Source organism: Apis cerana, linkage group LG2 (genome assembly GCF_029169275.1).
Source record: "Apis cerana isolate GH-2021 linkage group LG2, AcerK_1.0, whole genome shotgun sequence".
In the NCBI taxonomy this organism is placed as follows: domain Eukaryota; kingdom Metazoa; phylum Arthropoda; class Insecta; order Hymenoptera; family Apidae; genus Apis; species Apis cerana.
The window spans coordinates 4,786,941-4,810,799 of NC_083853.1; the positions used below are offsets into that span (position 1 = coordinate 4,786,941).

A 23,859-nucleotide genomic window follows, 5' to 3' on the forward strand; every position below is an offset into this window, starting at 1 on the left:
AGAAAAAAAACGTTTCTTCGTCTGACAAAACGTATCGTTTAAACGGAGAAACACCGCAGACGTGGTCATGAATAATGTAATTAGGCTGGGCAGCCGCCTTTTCCATTTGAACATGTTTGTGCACGAATGTACAACGCGTCACTGTTAACGACAGGACATTTTTATCGGCCCTCATGTGAACGGGTGCTGCGGGCGCAGCTGAAGGAAACCAGAGTGGAAAAGGTACATTACCGGTGACATTATGATAATCGAGGGATTGCCCCTCTTTTCGATTTCTTCTCCCCCACTGGAGAATCGTGGTCACTGCCATATTTTTTCCCCTGTCTTTTCGTGGCTACGAGGCCCACCTACGAGGAATTCCTTTTTTTTTTTTCTTTTTTTCAACGGAAGAACTCTGTTTGACAACTCGAGACGAGTTTCGTGGTCTGGAAACTAATCTAACCTGACACGTCATTCGCGATATCAGACATTTGGACGTTTTAAAAATCGTTGAGAAACGTATGTATGCAACTCGTGTTTGACGAGTTTCAAGATTTTGGATAATTTATATTCTTATATTCGAAAATGAATATAAGAGTTGGAAGAGTGAAAAATGTATCATGATTTTTTTTGTGTTCGATAAACGGATAACATTGGCGCTAAAAATTGTATTTCGATTGAAATATTCTTAAATTTTTTTAAAACAAACGTATCGATAAAATTTGAAGAAAACCTGATTTTATACATGGTAAGAAACAATTTTGATAAGATTCATGGAAAATTAGAATTATCTATTATTATGTTGAAATGGTTATTCATCATGTAAAATGAGATTATATTATGAATTAATTTATTTTTGATATTTTTTTTTAAACAATATTATATAATTTATTCGAAGATTAGATTTGTTTAAGTGAAAATCCGTTAAAAATCCTCTATTCGTTTCATAATAAAAAAAAATATATATATATTTCATTATCTTTAAATTGTGTAACAAATATTATTCAGCAAAACATTTAATCATCAATAAATTTATTATTTAAATAGATCTCGTGTATGTTGAATCATCAATTTATTTTTACTATCACAATTATTGCTTACAAACGTTTCATAACTTTATCTTACACTTTATCAGATTTTCTTCGAATTTTAGCGATATTAATCCCGATAGCTAACACTCTCTCGACCAAAGCAATCTTCCGTTCGACTTGCTAAAATTTTCGATAATGAACTATTGATTCCATCGTTCGATTAAAAATAAAAGAAACGAAGCGATTCGATATCGTATATTTTGTTTTCGAGTGAAATTTCACCATGATATTAGTCGGTATTATTAAAAACGATATTAAAATAACGTTCAAAGAGATAGCGTAGGCGGTGATTCTAATATTAAGGAATAAAAATAACATTTAAGGGTTCGTTCTACTAACCTTTTGGCGAAATTCTTAATTAGGCGAACAGAGTAGCGGTAGACACGTAAGCGGAGTGAAAGCTCGCTCGACCTACATTTATAGCCATTCGTGGGGGGTAGTCATAGACACTATCATCCCCGGAGACTAAGCACCCCCTGTTATTCAGCCTATCATGGATCTGATGTGTTATCAACGAAAATGAAGTAATAATGTTCGCATACGCTGATCAGATCGAAGTGTTTCCTTTTTTCTTTTTTTTTTTAAGAGATAAAAATTGTTAATATTTAATTTATAATTGTGATATTATAATTCTGAACAATGTAAACTGTATGAAATGATTTTTCGATTTTTTTTTTGTTTTTTATTACTAACATTGATTCATTTGATGAATTATGAGGAAATGAATGGACAGAGAATTTTTAGCTTGAAATAGTTTATTCGATTGTTTAGGAATTGTTTTTAAAAACCAGAAATTTTAAATTTCCGATATATATCGAAAGATATTCGAAAAATTATTAAAAATTGAACAATTTTATCTTGTTGAACAGAAAAATTCTATTTCTACCTTTGAAATTATTTAATTTTTTAATTTAACGATTCATTTTCATTACATTCTACGAAATTAATCGTTATATAATTTTTTATAAATATGATTGTTTTTTTCAAAATTCTCTTCGATCGAATCGAAACTTCTTATCTAAGTAAAACTAACTAATAATTCTTTTTTTAACAAATAATACGATAACGTTGTATATTCCTATTTCACAAAGGCATTATGGGACGAGGCTATTTATCGAACTACGTTTGAAAATACATAAGTGCTAAATGTAAGTTCAAATGACACTGTGAAACGATAATTAACGTGCTGTTATTAAGTTAATATTTAGCTAACGTATTTAGCCGGTTGCGATAAAGTGTATCACAGTCAATAAATTAACCACAAAGTAGTTGTAATAACTATCAACGCATTATACAAAAAAAAAAAAAAATTAATTCCTCCAATGCTTATTCAAACAATTTCCATCCAATACGAGTTATAAATAAATGCAACGTGAAATAAGTTGGAATAAAATTCCGAGGATTGTTAAAAACAATGGCTGAAATGTCTCCGGAACCGTTCGTCGACGAGGAATGTGTCACTAACGAATTTTATCTTGCTTAATCGCGAATTCTTATGCGATCAGGCCAATGAATACTGTACGATGCTTCGACATCTGATTATTTAAAGTTATTAAAAGCCGAAGTGGCAGAGGTCATTGTTCATATCCGGTGCTCGTGAATGGCACAACGTTTGATCAGTCCAAGACGCATGTGTTTGGCCCCCTTTTGTAGAATTTAATTTGAATTTTAATCTGAATTTTAATTCGAATACACTTTTTTTTTACGCCACATTTTCGTACCACTGTGTAAACATTTTATCGCGGAAGCGCCTGAGAATGTATTAAAAAACGATTAAACTGAAGATGTTAATGCAAATTTGAATATATAAAAAACTATGCGCATAATACGCAAAAAGATATAAAATATAATACTTAATACGATATTTGAACAATGAGAAAATATTCATGAAATTTTTGCATAAACATCCGTAGTTCAAATGTTGCAATAGTTTTGCATTAACTTGAAGTTTTATATCATGTATATGTATTTAACGAATATTCTTTGTTTCATTTAAAATTTATGTTGTTAAATTTAGATTTTAGGATTAAATTATATGAAGATAGAAATCATACTTAATAAAAGCTAACTGAATAAATTAAATCTTTAATCATTTTTTAATTTGAATAAAAAGAAATTTGAGAAATGATAGATGAAAAAAAAAATGTAAAAATAAAAAAAAAAAGAAACGTTCTCTCAAACTTTATCCGTGACGATAGGGGAAAAATAGGGAGAGGTTGGACCGATCCTTTGTTGGTCCAAGATATGAAATAAAGTGCGAGGCTATGGTTATCGAGCTTATCTCGCATTCCTAACGTTTTTAATGTGACACACAGTGCAAGTATCGAAGAAATCTTTTCAATTACTTCCTTTGACGATATTTCTTATTTTTTTTTTTATCGTAACGTTACAAAATTATAAAAAGATTATATATTCCTTAATGCTGGAAAAAACTTCAAATTTATTCAACGATAAATTTCTGTTGAATAAATTTTTGAAGAGCTTTAATGTTTTGAAACTTGTTTTTATTTTTTCCTATTGTATTAGAAATATTTTTTCTTTTAGTCTTATATCACAAATTTATTGGAGTTCTAGATAATATAAATGACTCATTTCTTGGTTAGCCTCCAAAAGGAAGGTCAGACGGTCTCACGTTTAATTTTAAAATTGCTTTTATAATTAATACAGTTACATGATAGTTTTAATAGAATAATTTATAATTGAGGATAATCTTTTGAACATATTATTCGAATATGAATAATATGAATTTAATCGACTATTCAGAATTAAAGAGATATTTGTTTAAATTGATTTTTCCCTTTCAAATAGATATATATATATATCCACATATCTACTATTGTAAAAATTGAAATTTCCGTTTTAAACAGGAATATATACATATAAATTTTTCTTAATAAAGAAAAATATATCACAATTAAAATACAAATGATCTATATTTTTTAATTTTATAAGAATCTTTTTATTTTTTTATTTTTTTAAATCTTGATATATTATAAATAATTAATTACAAAATAATCTAAACACAAAAATTAGTTTATTTATATTAAACAAAATATAGAAATCTACTAAAACGGTATAATTGAAATATTCAGTTTTTGTGAACTGAGATTACTTTTTTTTTTTTTTAAATAACGAGACGTGTAAGCGTAATTAAATGTACTGAATTATCTTTAGATTATTTAATCACAATATAAATTGGTTCAACAGAATTTTAATATTTTTTATATAGATTAATTATTATGTATTAAATTATATAAATCGTTTATTTTATTTCTTTTGACGGGAAAAATTTTATTATATAGATTTTATAATATCGACATTAATGAATTAATAATGTTATCGTAGATTATAAACTCTTCTTCTTTCTTTTAGATTTCTTTTTTCTTTTATATCAAATGGATAATAAGAATATCTGCTTTTAAAATTTCATTTGTCTACTATCAACTTCTATACTATTATACGAGGGAATGTAATAACATTAGGATCAAATATATAACATAGAATAATATCATAGAATAATTAAATGATTTGTAAATTGAATGAAACTCAAAAAATCACAATGAAAATATCTAAATTTATGTATGGTCATTTTTCAGAAACTCGACGATTTACACATTCCTTTATTATTTATTGTAGAAAAGAAGAAAATTTATTAACACGATATGTACAATCTCATTAATAATATTGGAATTCCGTAAGAGAAATAATTTCTCGGATATGCCAACATCCTCCCTTCGACAAAAGTATCGACTTCCTTTCCATGGAAGCAACAAGTGAACCACGACCTCTCCACTAACTCCCCTACTGCATTTCGATTCACGCATTTCGTTCCAAAAGAGAAAAAAAAGGGGCTCGCGTAAAAATAATTCCCAGTAGGAACTGAAACGATCGCTGCTCTTCGTGTTCAACGTGTTGCTCCCATATTTCTAAACGCTTGCGTCACTTTCGAAACTTAATAACGCACCGTGGCAAGCAATTTAATGACACTCGATCGTTGATTATTATTGCGATGACCTAACAATGAGTTATCGTCTTTCGAATGTTAACAGGGTAAAAGTTACGTGTCGTGGCAGGGTACGTGCTTCGTGGATCGTGCAACCGAACCTTTACGATACGCGCTCATTGTTTAGATGCCTTCCATTTCTTCTCTTTCCCTTTTTCCCCTCCCCTCCTTTTTTTTTTTTTTTTTTTTATTACCATTTCGTCGAGGCGTGGAACGCTCGAGAATGGCTCGTTTGTACTTACTTACACGGTATGTTTCTGCATACACACGGTCGTCACCAGGGTTCATGGAACTCGGGTCGTGAGCTCAGAATGAAATGGTACGCGGCCCAACAGCTGCGTGAAAACCACGTGAAATTGCGTACACCTATTGCGATGCAATTTTTGTTTGTTGCACGGCTATGGACGCAGGAACGTCGCACCAGGAAGCTAATGAATATTATTCAGGAATACATTTGTAAACGGAACTCGCGTACCGCCTGCTATTCCCATTGATAGATGGGACGGTGAATAACTTTCGAACGCGTGAAACGCGTTCCTCTCGATGTTTCCACGGATATTTTACGAGACAGCGAATTAAGAAGAGTTGGTTGCAACAACCGTGATAATGTTACTAAACTGTTAATTTAATTTGTGCACGCCAAATGAGGATAAAATGATTTGTTAAAAATAGTGGATAAATATACTATTGAAATGGATGGATACCGAATTTCCAAAGGATATCTCTCTAACTATTTTAATTATTTTAATGTATTTTCTTGATCTAAGTAAACAAACTCTTGTGTATTTTTGAAAGAAAATATCTGATTTCAATTGTATCTTTGTCGCATAGATATAGTATAAGTATAATCTAAACCTAATCATTTGTTGAATGGTTACATTGTACGTAGAGTATACATTCCTTGAAATATAAGTATCGGATTTTATTTTTATTCATATCTGTCGTATCACAATCAATTATGCGAAATATCTAAATATTTATACGCATAATTCTTCCGTGCAGAAGTTACCTCTGTCAATATCACCAAGAATACGCCTTTGGTTCCAAGAATATCGTAACAGAAGAATTCGAAGTACATTGAAAACATCACTGTCGTTGATTAAAAATTAAAAAAAAAAAAGGGGGGGGATACTACATTTTTAAATCAATATCTCCGTTAAACTTTAAATTTTTAAATCTTATTAAAAACCCATTTAGAAATTCGAAATAAATCGCATTAAAGTCCCGTGAAAAATTAAACAAATAAAAATTAGAACAATAAAGGGATGGAAGGAGATTACCTCAGAATGCGAGAAGAATTTGTAAGTTAATGTATACGTACTTAGCAAGATTTTAATAATTATTTATTATCGAGAACGCGTGGAACCGTTTAGAGAGCGAATATATATATATACAAACGAAATACGAAGAGGGAACTGTGTTTAGCAGTTTTATATCTGCTTCATCAGCTGCTATTCAGCATTTACACATAGTTGCACGATTACGAAAGTGAACCGATTAATTAATATGGAATAATAATAATTTTATGGAAATATATGTATTTTATATAGATTTGAATAACTTTCGTTTCACGATGGAATTTATGGTAAAATTAATATTACGTACGAAGTCGACGAAAGAATTTTAATATATAAAATTTTGGAATAATTAAAGAAATACAAAAATAAATAAATGAATGTTTAGCTAACATTTTCAATTGAGTTAAGTAACAATGTATTATTACTGAGTCACGAATGCAAATAAAATCCTGTAATTATTCAAGCACTGAATATGCAAGTTTGGATAAACAAGTATATTTTTTCAAAAAAAATTTTTTTTTTTAATATATCAGTATTATAAATGATATCTTTTTTTTGTGACAAATAATATATACATATATGTATGCTTTTAAAAACTTACCGATTCCTTTGGTTTCGCATTTAATTCGACGACTGCCTTTTGAAGTTCGCAGTTTTGTCGACGTAGTAATGAAATCTACGCAAAATAAAAAAGAAAAGGAACTTTAATAGCATTTTAATGCGTGAAAATGCTAAACGTAATTGCTTAAATCATTCGCTTGCCTTGTAATATCGAGTTCATAATGCAAATTACGATCTAAACGCGAGACACTTTAAGTTATTAATTTCGTGATTACATCATACCTTAAAACTTAATCTCTAAAATCGAGTGAAATATTACCAAGTAATATAACTTCTCGTTCTTCATAAAATTTTTCGTTATTTATATTATTATAGTACGACGCTAATTAATTAATTGATTTTAAATGCTATTAAATATTACTCACCTATTGTAACATTGAAATACGAAGCTTTGAATATTCTTGAAATAGAAAATTCGTAAAATAATCAATGAAATAATGTTATCTTAATATTTGACTAGACCGAGCAATCATGTTAGAGCAGATAATTTTCTAAATCATTTCGTTATAAAATAAATATTACACTATACTACAAATATGACATCATTCTACAATTATGAAATTATTAGAAGAATTATATATTTTTGAGATCAATAACACATTTTACACAAAATCTTACACAGATTCCATTGTTCTTCCAAATTATCCTTATAATCCTTAAAAAAAAACGAATAAATAAATTGACGAAACGCGATAATATTGTAAAATCCAAACACATTCGATATTTATGAGTCAAATATCTAGAATTCGATGATTTTGTTGAAACAGCAAACAAAAAAATCGATATCTCCTAACCTGAAGGGGAATGAAAAAAATGTGGAGGGGCAAGGAAAGAGGAAAGCTGACATGGAGAACACGGTAATCATGCTACAGACTTAAATATTGGTAACCATAATCAGAAGGAAGTCCGGTGGTACGCCATGGGCATACGGACCATACGATGCGCGTTTCTGTTTGCCTTTCTTATCTCAGGTTTGCGCTGCGATAAACCGCCCTTCCTCTTCTCCAAACGTTATTCCACCTATACCGGCTTAACATCTTGCCATGAACGGTGGGAGCAACGAAAGTGAAACGATTCGAAACGTTTTAAATTCACCACAAATAACGCGTATAACTAATCGGATATTTTTTTCCTTTCTTCCTTTTTTCCTTTTTCTATTTTTTTTCTCGAGTTATCGAAAGTTTGAGGGCGTGTAAAAGAAATTTCTGATGAGATAACTTAAGTGTGGACGAAGTGTGATGTATTTATTAACACATAGATACTATTTATACCGATGTAATATTGGAGAATATATATATATATTTTTTTCAGAATTTCAACTTTTTTTGTTTGTCTATCATTGAGTGGAAAAATTTGCGTGGTTGAAAAAGAGATGTACAGCGATCTATTTATTAAAATTACAGTAGAGAACTAAGATAGAGTTTAATATCATCTTTACGAATTTACCGAAATTACACGAGCTTATCAACAAAGCAATTTCGAACTTGTATAAAATAGTTTTAATATAAAAAGTTTGCCAGTGAGCGATTTAACGAAAAACATTGAGACGTTTGAAGAAAACGATATAAAGTTTTAAAAAGAAATTGAACGAAAAACTCTCCCTCTCTCCCTTTGATAGAAAATACGCGATTGGCTTTTACGATCAAAGACACTCCCTATTCCTATATACTATGTGGTTTATATTCCAGGAACACGACTCGGATATCGACCGTTAATATTGGAAAACGATATTACGATTCCAGCAGGTTGATAACGCGATTAGCAGATGCTTTAAAAAGTTTGGACAATTTTATTTGTTTGCACTACAACGATAGCCCATCATTTTGATATATCATTAAATATAATTTCGTCATCAACGATCATATTTAACTGTAACGAATTCAATCCTTGCAATAATTCATTTCATGTGAAATCGACCAATTTTTCGTAAAATTAAACAAAAATTAAATATATTTTTTAAATTTATTTTAACTTGTATTGCTATGATTAATAACGCGAAATATATATGTATAGAATGAAATATTACAGAGATTGTTATTTTATAATTAATATTGGTGATCCGAAAATCTATTTAGATTGATAATAACAATTTTACTTAATTATATTTTTGTATTTTTTTTTAAATTTCCCGTTATTTTATCACGCTATTTTTATCTAGACTTTCATGAAAAATAATAAATAACAAATACTTTTTCTATTTCCTTTTTCTATTCTCCTTCTAAAGAAAATTGTTTTTGTATGAGAACTTGTATTAATATACAAATACATATACTCTTATAATAAAAAGTTTTAATCTCTAATCAGAATTAAAACTTATTGTTGAAAAATATTGTATAAATTTATCCAAGCTTTTATTGAAAAACTTATCAACCATAGATAAGCTACATACTTACAAGTAATACACATAAAAGATAATAAATAAGTTAAAAATTTTGAAATACAATTTAGTTTGTACACTAAGAAGAACAAACAAAGTACAAACTTCTTTATTATCCAAATTCATCATCCAATTCCTTCTGTCCATGTATGATTAATTAGTCGAATCGTTTCTAAAACTTTGTCCATATAATACCGCGATCGATTTACAAGTGGTCATATTTCGTGGCAAATATATATATATATATATATAAAATACGTATTATGTACCAAGGTATGGGGTAAAAATCAATCGGTGCATTAACACTATAACGTTATATACTTAGATACATATTTCTAAGGGTGGCAGGGCATATAAGCATTGCGCAATGAATAGCGAAAGGCTTTGATATCGCTATCTATTGGTTGCTAGAACAACGGAGGGTACGATCCTAAGGCTTACCACAAAAGCACGAACAAACATGGTGCACGCTTTCGGCCTCTTATGCTTCCACAAATTGTCCGCGATAACAAACCGGAACGATGTGACCGTACAGACTTCAATGACCCCCCTTCTTCCTTCGACATCCCTATCCCCCCCCCAGAAACTATTTTTGCACGATAGAACGATTGCACGTTCGAAGGTCGAACGTGTAATATTTTATGAAAGAAATGCCACGATATCGAAGAAAATGGAATATTTAAACTTTTTCGTGGACGAGCGAAAATTTGAACAATCGATCAAACTATCAAGATCGAGGATCACGAGATCGAAGGCTCGTCAGTTTATTGGTAAAGAAATTTCTAATTCGTTTAATTTGTTTAATTCGTTTAAAATGGTAAAGCTTTTTTATATGGAAAATATGATTGATAGCTTATGTAATAAAGGACAGTTTCCTATCGTTCCTTGTCGAGGATTGAAAGGATTCGGGGTTGGTGTCATGCGAGATAAGGTAAACGTGTTTACATTGTACTCAATCCAGTTTAATATGGAAAGTAACATCTGTTAAAATAATTCCTTACCGCAGAGTAACTATATTCTCTTATCGAGGTGATCGACATCTGCGTACGTGTCAAGAATTTACAATAAAATATGTTGGCGATCGATTAATACTTTCTTTAAAAACTACTATTAAAAATATAAAAATTTTGTTAAATATAGAAATAAAGATAATGGAAATAATTTTGCATTCAAGGAATAACGATATTGTGAAAATTATTTACATATCGCATATCGAGGAAGATTAGAATACGTGATAATAAAAATGCATAATATGCATTTTTAATGATAGTGTTACATAAGGTTACAGCAGTTAAAACTGGATATTAATAAATTATTAATCAACAAATTAGAAATTAAAATTATACTTACTTCAGCATCTTTCGAATTAAGTATTTCTTGCAATTCGATACATTTTTGATTTGCTTCCTTCAGTGCTTTCGATCGTTCGTCTATGCAAATAGAGAATTGGAATATTACATATAATTGATAAAAGAATACAAAATTTTGTTTATTCAATTATATTTTTGCGTTTTGAATTTCCCGCCACTTCGTCATGCACTCACTCGATAAAACAAACCCTTACATTGACAGTCGTCAGTAATTTACGTTGCGCGATAATAGGCTATGATTTACGTTAATTATATGATTTACAAGAAATTACACACACCTATTTCTTCTACAATGCCCTCTGATAATACTTCCTTTGTAAAGTTCGTTAATTGTCCCTTTAAATTCGACAAGCTAGGCAGCCCGTCACCGAACCACGCCATTTTACACGTCGACACTTATCGTTGAATGTATTTTTTAAGGACTATCAGAACTATATTTTTTGAGGTTATACGCACTGCATATTTTGGCAAAACTATATACCTTAATGGCATAAAAATATCAAAACATGAACTAACAGGAACCACGCACGTAGTAACCTTCACAAAATATACAAGTTTAGTTGCAAACATTGTTGACAACTTTATCTAAAAAATTACTAGATATGGGACTTTTCCAATTTAGATAACGCCATACCATATGGTGGTAAATAAATCTGATTCATTAGAATTATAAATAATTTTTATAATATAATACCGCTTTAAAAACGATATACAGAAAAGATCTAATATTTTATAAAATTTCATGTTCCATATCCTGACATACCGATTGCGCAAAAAGTTGAAATGTTTGGCATGCCCTCTACGATTAATGCAGAAATTATATTCAATTTAATCACAAAGATTGATAAAGTCAACAGATCTTAAAAATAATTTTCTTGATAAATTATTTGAATGCTATGAATAGTAGATTGTCATATATAATTTAAATTATTCACAATTTGGTTATATTCTACATTTAAATTTATTTGTACATATTGATAGTTTGCACACAATATATATATATATATATATATATAAAATATACATTTTATGATATATACTTTAGAGAAAAAAAACTTATATATATATAACTAAAATGATATATGATATATAATAAAATGTATAAAAATGCATATTTACGACAAAACAATTTGATTTAATAGAGATTAGGATTTTTAATTTACAAATTATGCATAACGAAAAAATAAAATAAAATTAATCAGATATCGAAGTCGTCTCTAGAAAGTATAAATTTTGTAAATTACGTATAAATAAGAAAAATAAATACGGAGAACAAAAGGTAGAAAGAATATAAATAAGGAAATCAGCGCCATCTACAGAGTATCGCACGAAATAAGGATAGGAAATCACATGAGAAGGATAGAAATAGAATAAGAAATGAATATTAGCGCCATCTATTAAATACTTTTAAAATATTTTTATCATTCAAGAGATAATGATAATATTTATTTTTACTCTTGAAATATATCCATAAAATTCCAAAAATGACATAAAAGACTGAAAAATAACTGTTATTCTATTTATATTTTTTATCTATTATCTTTAAAGAAATTAGTATCAATTTTAAGTAATAAATAACAAATTGTTAAATAACAAAAATATAAAAATTACTAAATTAATAATTATTAAATTTCAAAAATACTTTTACAGTCATTCATTATTGTGATCATTATCGACACATCTAAATTTTTAGCATGTTAGATGCCACAAAAAAAATTCTAATTTTTTTTGACGTCGATATTTCAGAACATATGACAAAAGTGCCGTAAGATGTCACGACCATTCAGTTTCTTACATAAAAGATAAGAATTTTTCTATGTCCAACATGTCCCAATTTCATTTCTTTTTGCAAAAATTCATTTAATTCGACATTCTGCAGATTGAGATCAACATTTTTATATTTTATTATACGTTCTGCATTCCTACATGATACATTTTTACTCTACTACATTATAAACACAAAATACATAAAAAAAATTCTTATATCTAGCACTTTCCATTTATTCATTTTATCAACCTACATATACATAATACAGTAGACAATTATTGCCAACAATCTACTAGACGAAATGTCACTTTACAACCATAAAAATGAAAATATACAAATAACGTAACAAATCCTAAAATAATTGTAAATCGCGAGCGCAGCCAATTAGCTCATATTATTTTTTATATAATTTATAATCGTATCATACATGATACAATTATGAACAATATAGTAAATAATAATGATTTTCCAGGTCTCACCACGTGGAGGTTGCTGCGAATTGGAGACCCACCCTATCCACGGTCCCATCCACCCTCCTTCGCGGAAAAAATTATTTAAAACCAATGATAAATTTTCCTTTTGATGTAATTCTGCAAAACGTTCGATCTTTGAACGTTGTGCAAAACAAACAGCAAAAAGAATTATAAGGAAATCGACGCGACAAGCTAAAGCTGAAAGTAAAAATAAAATTGTATCGTACATAACTCTACATGAGACACATTACGTTATGTACAGTTACGTTATGTATATCAACAATATTAAATTCATAAAAATATAAAAATATAATAACGAAGGAAAATTCAAAAAACGAAATGTATTTCACACAGAATTATTATATAACCACCAGCATTTTAATATCAACATTATTATTTATTAAGCATGCGCATATGCAGATACATTATATTTTGAGCAATATTTCTACAGCAGCAGTTGTACAAGCAATCAACTAATATTCTATTTATATATTTTAAATTTGTAAGATTTTACGAATCACTTAAATTTAACTTAAAAACTAAACTTAAATATACCTTAATTATAAATGTAACTTAATATGATCGTTAAGGAATAACAAAATAGTCTAAACCTATGTTTGCAATTCCTACCTTGACTATGTTAGTCAAATGCTTTTTCTTCGCTACATAGAATAAATTTAAAAATAATAACACCATATATTAAAAATAATTTAAAAGGAAAAAATTTCAACAAAAATAGGAGAAGAAAAGGATTATATAAAATACAAGTATCTTTTTTTATCGAATTCGTATTTATTCCACATTGATCGCTAAAATAAATCAAATTACAAATAATTAGTTCCATAAGATATGAATACTTACTATTTACTGATAACACATTTCAATATCATATTCATTTCAAATACATAAATGGTGTTTCCGCGAGTTAATAAATCTGAAACAAATTTATTGATTAGTATAATAATAAAAAAAATACAAACGAAAAGAATATTTTCAAAAAAAAAAATAAATCTAATATAATGAACATTTATTAATATTTATTACAAAAAGTTTATTATCAAAGGCATTTAAATTTATTATTTAAAAAAAAACTTAGAAAAAACAAATATACATATTATAGTAATATCTCTTACAACAAATGCAAAATGATAAGGGGTGCTGAAAAAGAAAAAATAATTAAGTAACCAGATGGGTTACTAAAATAAAAATATTCTTCCACTCGATATAAAACCCGAGCAATAAACCGCGAGTGGAATATTCATTTCGTATCGCGACACTAATAAACTAATATTTATTGCAAAATAAAAAATCTTTTAAATGAACCACGATGAGTGCATTACAATATTTGCAATATTAATTAATTTACAACTGTCAAAAAAAAAAACTGAAAATTTCCCGTAAAAATCGTATCAATTATTTTCGCAACTCTACTCTACGCACTCAAATTTAAATAACGCAACACTAATGATACTGGAGAGAATCCAATGCAGTCTCCTTGTATGACTGCTATTGTACAATCACCTTTGCAGCTTTTTTAGCCGCTTAAAGTGATTCAGGAACAGGAGTGCGAATATTTTCACACTCTCCATAGAAGACATTTGGGCATTTATTATTATTCGCAACACTACTTAAAAGAACGCGATTATTTATAAATTTAACGCTATTATTTAAAATCAAATATAAAAAAATAAAAAAAAATCATTTAATATTATGATTGGAAAGTTATTATTAATTAAAAGTAAAAAAATTAATGACAAATGATACAAATTTTAAAATTATATAACAGTTTATAACAAAAAAAAACATATCTTATAATTCGCAACACTAATGCAAACGCGGCTCTCATTTTAACGCAACACTAATGCAAACGCGGCTCTCATTTTAACGCAACACTAATGCAAACGCGGCTCTCATTTTAACGCAACACTAATGCAAACGCGATTCTCATTTTAACGCAACACTAATGCAAACGCGGCTCTCATTTTAACGCAACACTAATGCAAACGCGATTCTCATTTTAACGCAACACTAATGCAAACGCGATGCCCATGATGACTGGATCTGGATGATGGGCCGGCATGCATAATCGGCCAGACGATACAACATCAAATACTACGTATTACTAAACGAGCACAGTGACAAAGTAATAACAATGATTTCCCATTCTTTGGACCCAGACAAGATCCAAAAAATGAGAAACCATTCGTTGCAGCCCTCTTCGTGACAGTTTGTCGGGCCTCTTCGGTCTTCCTCCTTCGGGCGCAATGCCCGCTGAAACTTAAATCTAGGCTCGAGATTCACTGATCGCAAATCAAAGAAAAAAAGAAAAAAAAAAGGACTAAATCGCGGAAACTAAGTATATGGACGACCAACGATCGCAATGATCCTTCTCCGTACATGCACAGAATCTCGAGCGCAACGTTCGTTTCGAAAGCAAATCGCGACCGCGACCGCGAAATTCGAAAATCGAAAGCGAAACCAGAGACGAATAGTACTACGAATAGTAGTACATTCGTCTCAGCTTTACCCTCGATTTTTCAAATTTTATTTCCTGAAACAAGTTGTCACGCGAAAACGCGCCTACCCGACAGAGACTGTGACAACCTGCCCGGCCCTACCTACTTATAATTAACAAACACACAGAAGTATACTACCTATCCTACCTAGCCCTATATTTAAAAATAACAAAACAGGCATACCAACACATTCATTCCACGATTCTCACACATAATACTCGGGCGCAAAAGCCTACACTAGGGAAAGCGTCCCGGGACGCCTCCGACACCCGAGCTTGGCACACTACTCGCACACTCTAACTGTACGTACCATTTTCCTGAAATCGACTGACGATGGCTAGCGATCATTGCGTTATGCGTATATCTTAATTTTAATTACAAATTCTTATTGTCAATAAAACAATATGTCTTTTAAAATAATTAAATCATTAGAATAATATAAAATTTGATATAATGTCGTAACTTCAAAGTAAGAATTATAATATCGTATAACTTATTGTTAGAAATTATAATAGTAATTAATATTGTAAATATTTTAAACATATCAAGTTAATACTGTATGCGATTATGTAAACGAACCGACGCAATTCCACAGCCTAACCACACACACATAATGTGGAAAATACGTCGTGCACGATACACTAACGCATCGTCAGTCGCTGAAAAGTCATTAATCAACTTATCAACTATGATCATCATATCCATCACCTCTCTCTCACCCAAGTAGCACCTGGGCACGTGAGTGAGATCCTGGCAATGAACATGGAAGGGGTTAAACCTGAAAATCCTGAGCTAAAAAGAATATTAGTGGTTCTAACGGACTAATGTTCTGTAAAATTCTTTGAAAATTTATTTGTATTTTAAAATTTAATCAAGTTTCATAAATTTACTTTAAAAATCTAATTAGTTCTAATCTTATTAATTTCAAGAACAAAAAACAAATATGAAATTTATTAATAATAAATTTTTATATCATAATTTATATATGTAATTAATAATAAGAAATTGACTCTAAATGAAATATTCATAACAAAACCTCAGGCGATCTCTTCATCAAAGTACATTTTCGAAAAAGCAAAATCAATGTGAAAAACTTGTTACTTTGATCTAGAAATCTACCTGTCGCGAAATATCTTCTTGCACATAATTTTTCATACATTTTTCTTACGGAAAAAATAAAATATTTTCACATTTCAAATTATGCTTCGCTTTACAGAAAATCAAATAATATTATGAAACTAAAGATAGAATTAAACGTTATTCGTTATATTCAATATTATATTATTATTATACTATTGTGTAACATTTATTTTGATATTTTTATTGTAACGAAATCAGAGGATATCTGATTTCTTCACTAAAAGAGACTTTATTCAAGTCACTTCAATATTTCTCATTTATTAAAATATTCACACATTTTATTCATAAATATATTCATAAATGTATATACCTATTTATTATATTTGATTTCACAAATAATTATATATATAACCAAACTAATTATTTATGTTATATCATATTATATTAAAACATTATTAATATAAAATTAACTATCAATATTGTCTTTTCAAAAACGCGATGTGCAAGAAGCCCTATCCTGATCTAGTAAATAAAACATCAAAAAAAAAGAAATGTTATTACTCACGGGTATAATAAATACCCGCGGTCACTGTGCTCGTGCAAAAATCTACGTATACAACCAATCACCCGTGTCGATTCGGACCTTTCATCCTACGACATGATTGAGTGATTGGAGGAACATAAATGCATGCGACTCACCAAACGATGCGAAGAATCTGCAATGCTATCCAGGACCCAGGGCACGTCATCGAGAAAGGAGTCATCAAGCATAGGAAACTGTAACAAAAAGTGCAAAACCATTATTTAAACACACTGATCATTTGAAAAAGACGGAATAAATGGAAAATATATAAAAATAATTACCTCTTCGCGTGATGGATGATCGCCTTATTCTCTTGAAAAGCACTGACTCTACTTTATACCGAAAACGAATATTTATACACACATATATATATATAAAAAAAAAAAAAAGAAAAAAGAAAGAAATTATTAACCCGTCCGTATAATTTTCAATCGGCGAACAAACACTGACTTTAACTTCGCGAATATAATATGTATAAATTTATAATAATATATAAATTTAATCAGAGCTTTCATGCTCTAAAATATCAAAAAACTCTTACGCAGCAAACACTGAATCTATAGACCGCATTGCGCGCGATCAAAAAAAAATTCTGAAAATAAATCTGTATTAGTTGGGGCGAAGGGAATCTTTAGAAAAAGAACCTACTAATGAAAATATTTTTCCATAGTTTCTTTCCTTTCATAGAATGTACTTATGTCATAAAATATTAGTATTTATTAAAACTATGGACTAATTATTATCAATTTTTCAGGAATAAAAAATGTTATATACAAGGAAATAGAATAACTATTTTTAGATTGAATACACTATTTAAAGAAAAGTATTAGTATTTGTAATAAATGTTCATTATAAAAACGATCCAATAGAAGTAAAATAAATATATATAATATAGAAATAGAATAAACTTCTCTTTGACAAATTATGATAGCGTTTATACTGGAACTTTTTCCGCTCGTCAAGTTGGATGATTCCATTTATTGTTTTGGACCAGCCATGTACTTTTTGGACGAGTCTATGTAGAACAGATAATAATTCGTAAAATTAAAATAAAAATTTACGAATAATGTATAAAATATTTAAAATTAATCGATCATGTTAAAATAAAATATTAATCAAATATAAATTCTTTTTCAGATCATGTTTAACATAAGAGAATTCGAAGTTATTAATTTCGAATCATTGTGCGTATGCTGTAAATCGTTTTTTCTTCGAGGTATATCAATAATCGAATGATAATTTATCCAAATGAAAATTAAAATCGTAAAACAGACATAAAAGAATTATATAAGATGAAATAACGTGCGAAATCAAATCTCAATTGAAAGAAATACGAAACATCGATAATCTCGATGGTCGAAATATACGATCCACGAAAAATACATAAAAAAACGTAAAATACTAGATAAGATTATTAAATAAATGAAATTGATAATAATTTATAAAGTTTATAATAAAATATGAACTAAATTACTTACTGCGTAGTTGAATCACCAAAGCCGGTGACACGATTACGATACACGTCTTATCACTATGACTTTTCATAGAAGACTGACACCGCGCGCCAAAATTCTCCTTGGCGCGCTCTGATTGTTTAGCGTCGTAAGCAAATTCGATAATCGAAATAGCATCGAAAAATAAAATATTAAATAATATATTTTAATTATAACAATTAAAAATAAAATTTTAATATATTTATATATTAATAATTTTTAATTTATTAATTAATTTCTATATTTATACATTTGTTTATTAATTAATTTATTTATTGATTTATTTATCGATTTATTTATTTATACATTTCTTTGCATATTTCTTTACTTTATACGTATAAATATATGCATCTATTTAGTAATTTATTTATTTATTTATTTATACATTCCTCTACAAAGTACTGATAAATTTTTTTATCTGTATTATTATTTATCCATTTGTCCAATGATTTGTTTTTAGATTTGTAAATTTTTTTTAAATTTGTCTTATTCACTCATCAATCTGCATCAATTTATTTATTTCCCTATTCCTTTCTTCATTTATTTATTTTCATATTTATATATTATCTATAATTATATTATTTATTTAATTCATTTATCTACTGATTTATTTCTAAATAATAAATAATAATAATAGTATTTTGAAAATCATACTTTCTTGCACTTATGCATATCTCTATTTATTTATTTATTTATTTATTTATTGAGTTATTCATTTTTTTAATGAAATATTTATACATATTGTTTCAAACATTTTGTTCATTCATTTATCATTTAATTTACTTATTTGTTTATTCAACTTTCTAATAATTTAACTATAAACATTATATAACTAATTTCATTCTTTTATGCACTTGTTTATGAATTAAATATTTCTTTATTTATTTATATATATTTATAATGATTCAATTATGAATATAGTTGTCAAATTTTGCTACCTTTCTTTTGCTACTTATGTATGTATGAATTTAATTTTCCATTTTTTGTTTCATTTTTATTTTCACATATGATCATTTCTTTGTCAAGTGATATCAACATTTTTATTTCTCCGATATAAATAATTAAATTAATATGGTAAAAAATAAAAAAACAATTATCCAAATAAAAATATAAATAAATATTATATGAATGAATATATATGAAGAAAATGAATAAATGAGAAAAAATAAATGAGAATAAAAATATTTACATAACCAAATATGACGATTTATAAGAAAATAAATAATGTAAAAAAGGAAAATATAAAAGTGTACAACAATTGTCTACAATAGTAAGTCTACAAATAAATCATAAAACAAATGAAAGAATAAACATAAATAACTCTGTAAATAATTTTGAAGAAGATAAAATGCTGATGAAAAAAAAATTTAATTTTTTGGAAAAAAATAATGAATAACATAACATCTATAAAAAATAGTCCATAAAAAAATAGTATATAAAAATTAACTATTTAATTAAGTAATTATAACTAAATGAATAAACAGATTGATATTTAAATGAACAAAAAATTACATTTGTAACAACTAAACTGTTTACAATTAAATCACTAAATAAGTTATAATTAAAAATTAATTAATACTTGTACAATTATGCAAAAGAACAAAGTTAGCTGCAATGTTTATAACTAAATCATTATAAAGTTGAACAAACAAATAAATAAATTAAATGATAAATGAATGAACAAAAGAATGCCCGCTACAATAATGTTTAACATTAAAAGAACGAATAACTAAATAATATAAATGAATAAAATATTAACAAATAAATTGATATATGTAAAAATATGCAAAAAAATAAAATTTACTGCAGTATGCAGTAATTTTCTTTAAATAAATAAATAAATCTTTCTTTTAATATAGCATTGCAAAATGTTCGATCTTTGAACACTGTGCAAGACTAACAATAAAAAGAATTTAAGAAAATCTCTAAGAAAATCAACACGATAAACTGAAAAAAAAATAAAAATAAAATTGTACCTTAATGCATAACTCTTCATGAGACACATTACTTGTGTTACGTATATCAACAATAATATATTCATAAAAATATAAAAATATAATTAATAAAATTCAAAAAGTAGAAGTAAAATTAAAAAAAATGAAATGTATTTCATATAGAGTTATCATATTAACCACCACCATTTTTAATACCAACATTACTATTTATTAAGCATGCACATGCAACTACATTCTACTTTAAGCAATATTTCTATAAGCAGAAGCAATTCTACAAGCCATCTACTTACACTTTACTTATATATCTACTTTCGTATTTAAACTTCTAAGAAATCACTTAAATTAAAGTAAACTTAACTTAAAAACTAAACTTAAAAATATCCTAATTATAAATGTAATTTAATATGATCCTTAAGGAATATCAAAATAGTTTCATCTACATCTACAAATATTTGCAATCTACATATTGTTCAAATGCTCCTTTTTCTTCCCTACCTAGCATAAGTTTAAAAATAGTATCTTCATATATTGAAAATAATTTAAAGAGAAAAAAATCTCAACAAAATCAGGAGAAGGAAGAAGAGGATTGTAAGAAATACAAGTATATTTTATTGATTCCGTATTAATTCCACACTGATCTCTGAAACAAATAAATCTACAAGGATTAATAACAATTGCATAGAGCATAGTTGCTTTTCAATTAATTAAAAACTCATGTAATTTTCTACAGAAATATAAATGTGCATATAAAGAAATTTTTCTTCCTTCCTAATGCTGAAAATACTATCTATCTATATTAAAATCTAAGATTTATTTAGGGGCCCCTCCTACATAAATTAATCCTACTAATATAATCGAAGGAAAGAAAAAATATACCTTTACTTTGATTGATTTCACAATTTCTGAATCACAGTCTCTGAAACAAATCAAACTACAAATAATTAGTTCCATAAGATATGAGTACTTACTATTTATTGAAAACACTTAAATATCACATTTAATTAATTAACACTTAAATATTACACAAATGGTGCTTCCGAGAGTTAATAAATCTGAAACAAATTTATTCATTGAATTAGTATAATAATTAAAAAAATACTACCGGAAAGAATATTTTAGAAAAAAAAAAATAAATCTAATATAATGAACATTTACTAGTACTCAATATAATAACTTTTAAATTATCAAAAGCATTTAAATATTATTATAATATTTATTATTTTAAAAAAAATTAAACTATTTTAAAAAACAGAAAAAACAAATATACATATTATAGTAATATCTCTTACAACAAATGCAAAATGATAAGGGGTGCTGAAAAAGAAAAAATAATTAAGTAACCAGATGGGTTACTAAAATAAAAATATTCTTCCACTCGATATAAAACCCGAGCAATAAACCGCGAGTGGAATATTCATTTCGTATCGCGACACTAATAAACTAATATTTATTGCAAAATAAAAAATCTTTTAAATGAACCACGATGAGTGCATTACAATATTTGCAATATTAATTAATTTACAACTGTCAAAAAAAAAAACTGAAAATTTCCCGTAAAAATCGTATCAATTATTTTCGCAACTCTACTCTACGCACTCAAATTTAAATAACGCAACACTAATGATACTGGAGAGAATCCAATGCAGTCTCCTTGTATGACTGCTATTGTACAATCACCTTTGCAGCTTTTTTAGCCGCTTAAAGTGATTCAGGAACAGGAGTGCGAATATTTTCACACTCTCCATAGAAGACATTTGGGCATTTATTATTATTCGCAACACTACTTAAAAGAACGCGATTATTTATAAATTTAACGCTATTATTTAAAATCAAATATAAAAATAAAAAAATCATTTAATATTATGATTGGAAAGTTATTATTAATTAAAAGTAAAAATTAATGACAAATGATACAAATTTTAAAATTATATAACAGTTTATAACAAAAAAAAACATATCTTATAATTCGCAACACTAATGCAAACGCGGCTCTCATTTTAACGCAACACTAATGCAAACGCGGCTCTCATTTTAACGCAACACTAATGCAAACGCGGCTCTCATTTTAACGCAACACTAATGCAAACGCGATTCTCATTTTAACGCAACACTAATGCAAACGCGGCTCTCATTTTAACGCAACACTAATGCAAACGCGATTCTCATTTTAACGCAACACTAATAAAAAAACGCGATGCCCATGATGACTGGATCTGGATGATGGGCCGGCATGCATAATCGGCCAGACGATACAACATCAAATACTACGTATTACTAAACGAGCACAGTGACAAAGTAATAACAATGATTTCCCATTCTTTGGACCCAGACAAGATCCAAAAAATGAGAAACCATTCGTTGCAGCCCTCTTCGTGACAGTTTGTCGGGCCTCTTCGGTCTTCCTCCTTCGGGCGCAATGCCCGCTGAAACTTAAATCTAGGCTCGAGATTCACTGATCGCAAATCAAAGAAAAAAAGAAAAAAAAAGGACTAAATCGCGGAAACTAAGTACATGGACGACCAACGATCGCAATGATCCTTCTCCGTACATGCACAGAATCTCGAGCGCAACGTTCGTTTCGAAAGCAAATCGCGACCGCGACCGCGAAATTCGAAAAATCGAAAAGCGAAACCAGAGACGAATAGTACTACGAATAGTAGTACATTCGTCTCAGCTTTACCCTCGATTTTTCAAATTTTATTTCCTGAAACAAGTTGTCACGCGAAAACGCGCCTACCCGACCAGAGACTGTGACAACCTGCCCGGCCCTACCTACTTATAATTAACAAACACACAGAAGTATACTACCTATCCTACCTAGCCCTATATTTAAAAAGTATGACAAAACAGGCATACCAACACATTCATTCCACGATTCTCACACATAATACTCGGGCGCAAAAGCCTACACTAGGGAAAGCGTCCCGGGACGCCTCCGACACCCGAGCTTGGCACACTACTCGCACACTCTAACTGTACGTACCATTTTCCTGAAATCGACTGACGATGGCTAGCGATCATTGCGTTATGCGTATATCTTAATTTTAATTACAAATTCTTATTGTCAATAAAACAATATGTCTTTTAAAATAATTAAATCATTAGAATAATATAAAATTTGATATAATGTCGTAACTTCAAAGTAAGAATTATAATATCGTATAACTTATTATAGTTAGAAATTATAATAGAAATTAATATTGTAAATATTTTAAACATATCAAGTTAATACTGTATGCGATTATGTAAACG

The 23,859-nt window shown here is 28.4% G+C and overlaps 1 protein-coding gene and 1 long non-coding RNA gene across 4 annotated transcripts in view; both read right to left on the reverse strand.

Annotated features, from left to right (window-relative positions):
* The window catches only part of LOC107996024 (thyroid receptor-interacting protein 11), a 59,059-nt gene extending 47,502 nt beyond the window's left edge, over positions 1–11,557 (reverse strand). For 2 of the 3 annotated variants that reach the window (XM_017053877.3, XM_017053875.3), the window contains exons 1-3: positions 11,018–11,557; positions 10,720–10,799; positions 6,973–7,047 (exon numbers count right to left, since the gene is read on the reverse strand). In XM_017053877.3, coding sequence (XP_016909366.2) covers positions 6,973–7,047; positions 10,720–10,799; positions 11,018–11,120 — 258 coding nt within the window. In that variant the 5' untranslated portion in view covers positions 11,121–11,557. The remainder of the gene's footprint in view (positions 1–6,972; positions 7,048–10,719; positions 10,800–11,017) is intronic. The other variant, XM_017053876.3, reaches the window with a different exon arrangement.
* A 4,981-nt stretch (positions 11,558–16,538) lies between these two features.
* LOC133665659 (uncharacterized) lies at positions 16,539–18,722 on the reverse strand. Its single transcript, XR_009828795.1, has 3 exons — positions 18,638–18,722; positions 17,441–18,174; positions 16,539–17,353 (listed from the first exon to the last, which is right to left on the reverse strand). It is a non-coding gene; the product is annotated as an uncharacterized LOC133665659 (long non-coding RNA).
* Positions 18,723–23,859: the final 5,137 nt, after the last annotated feature.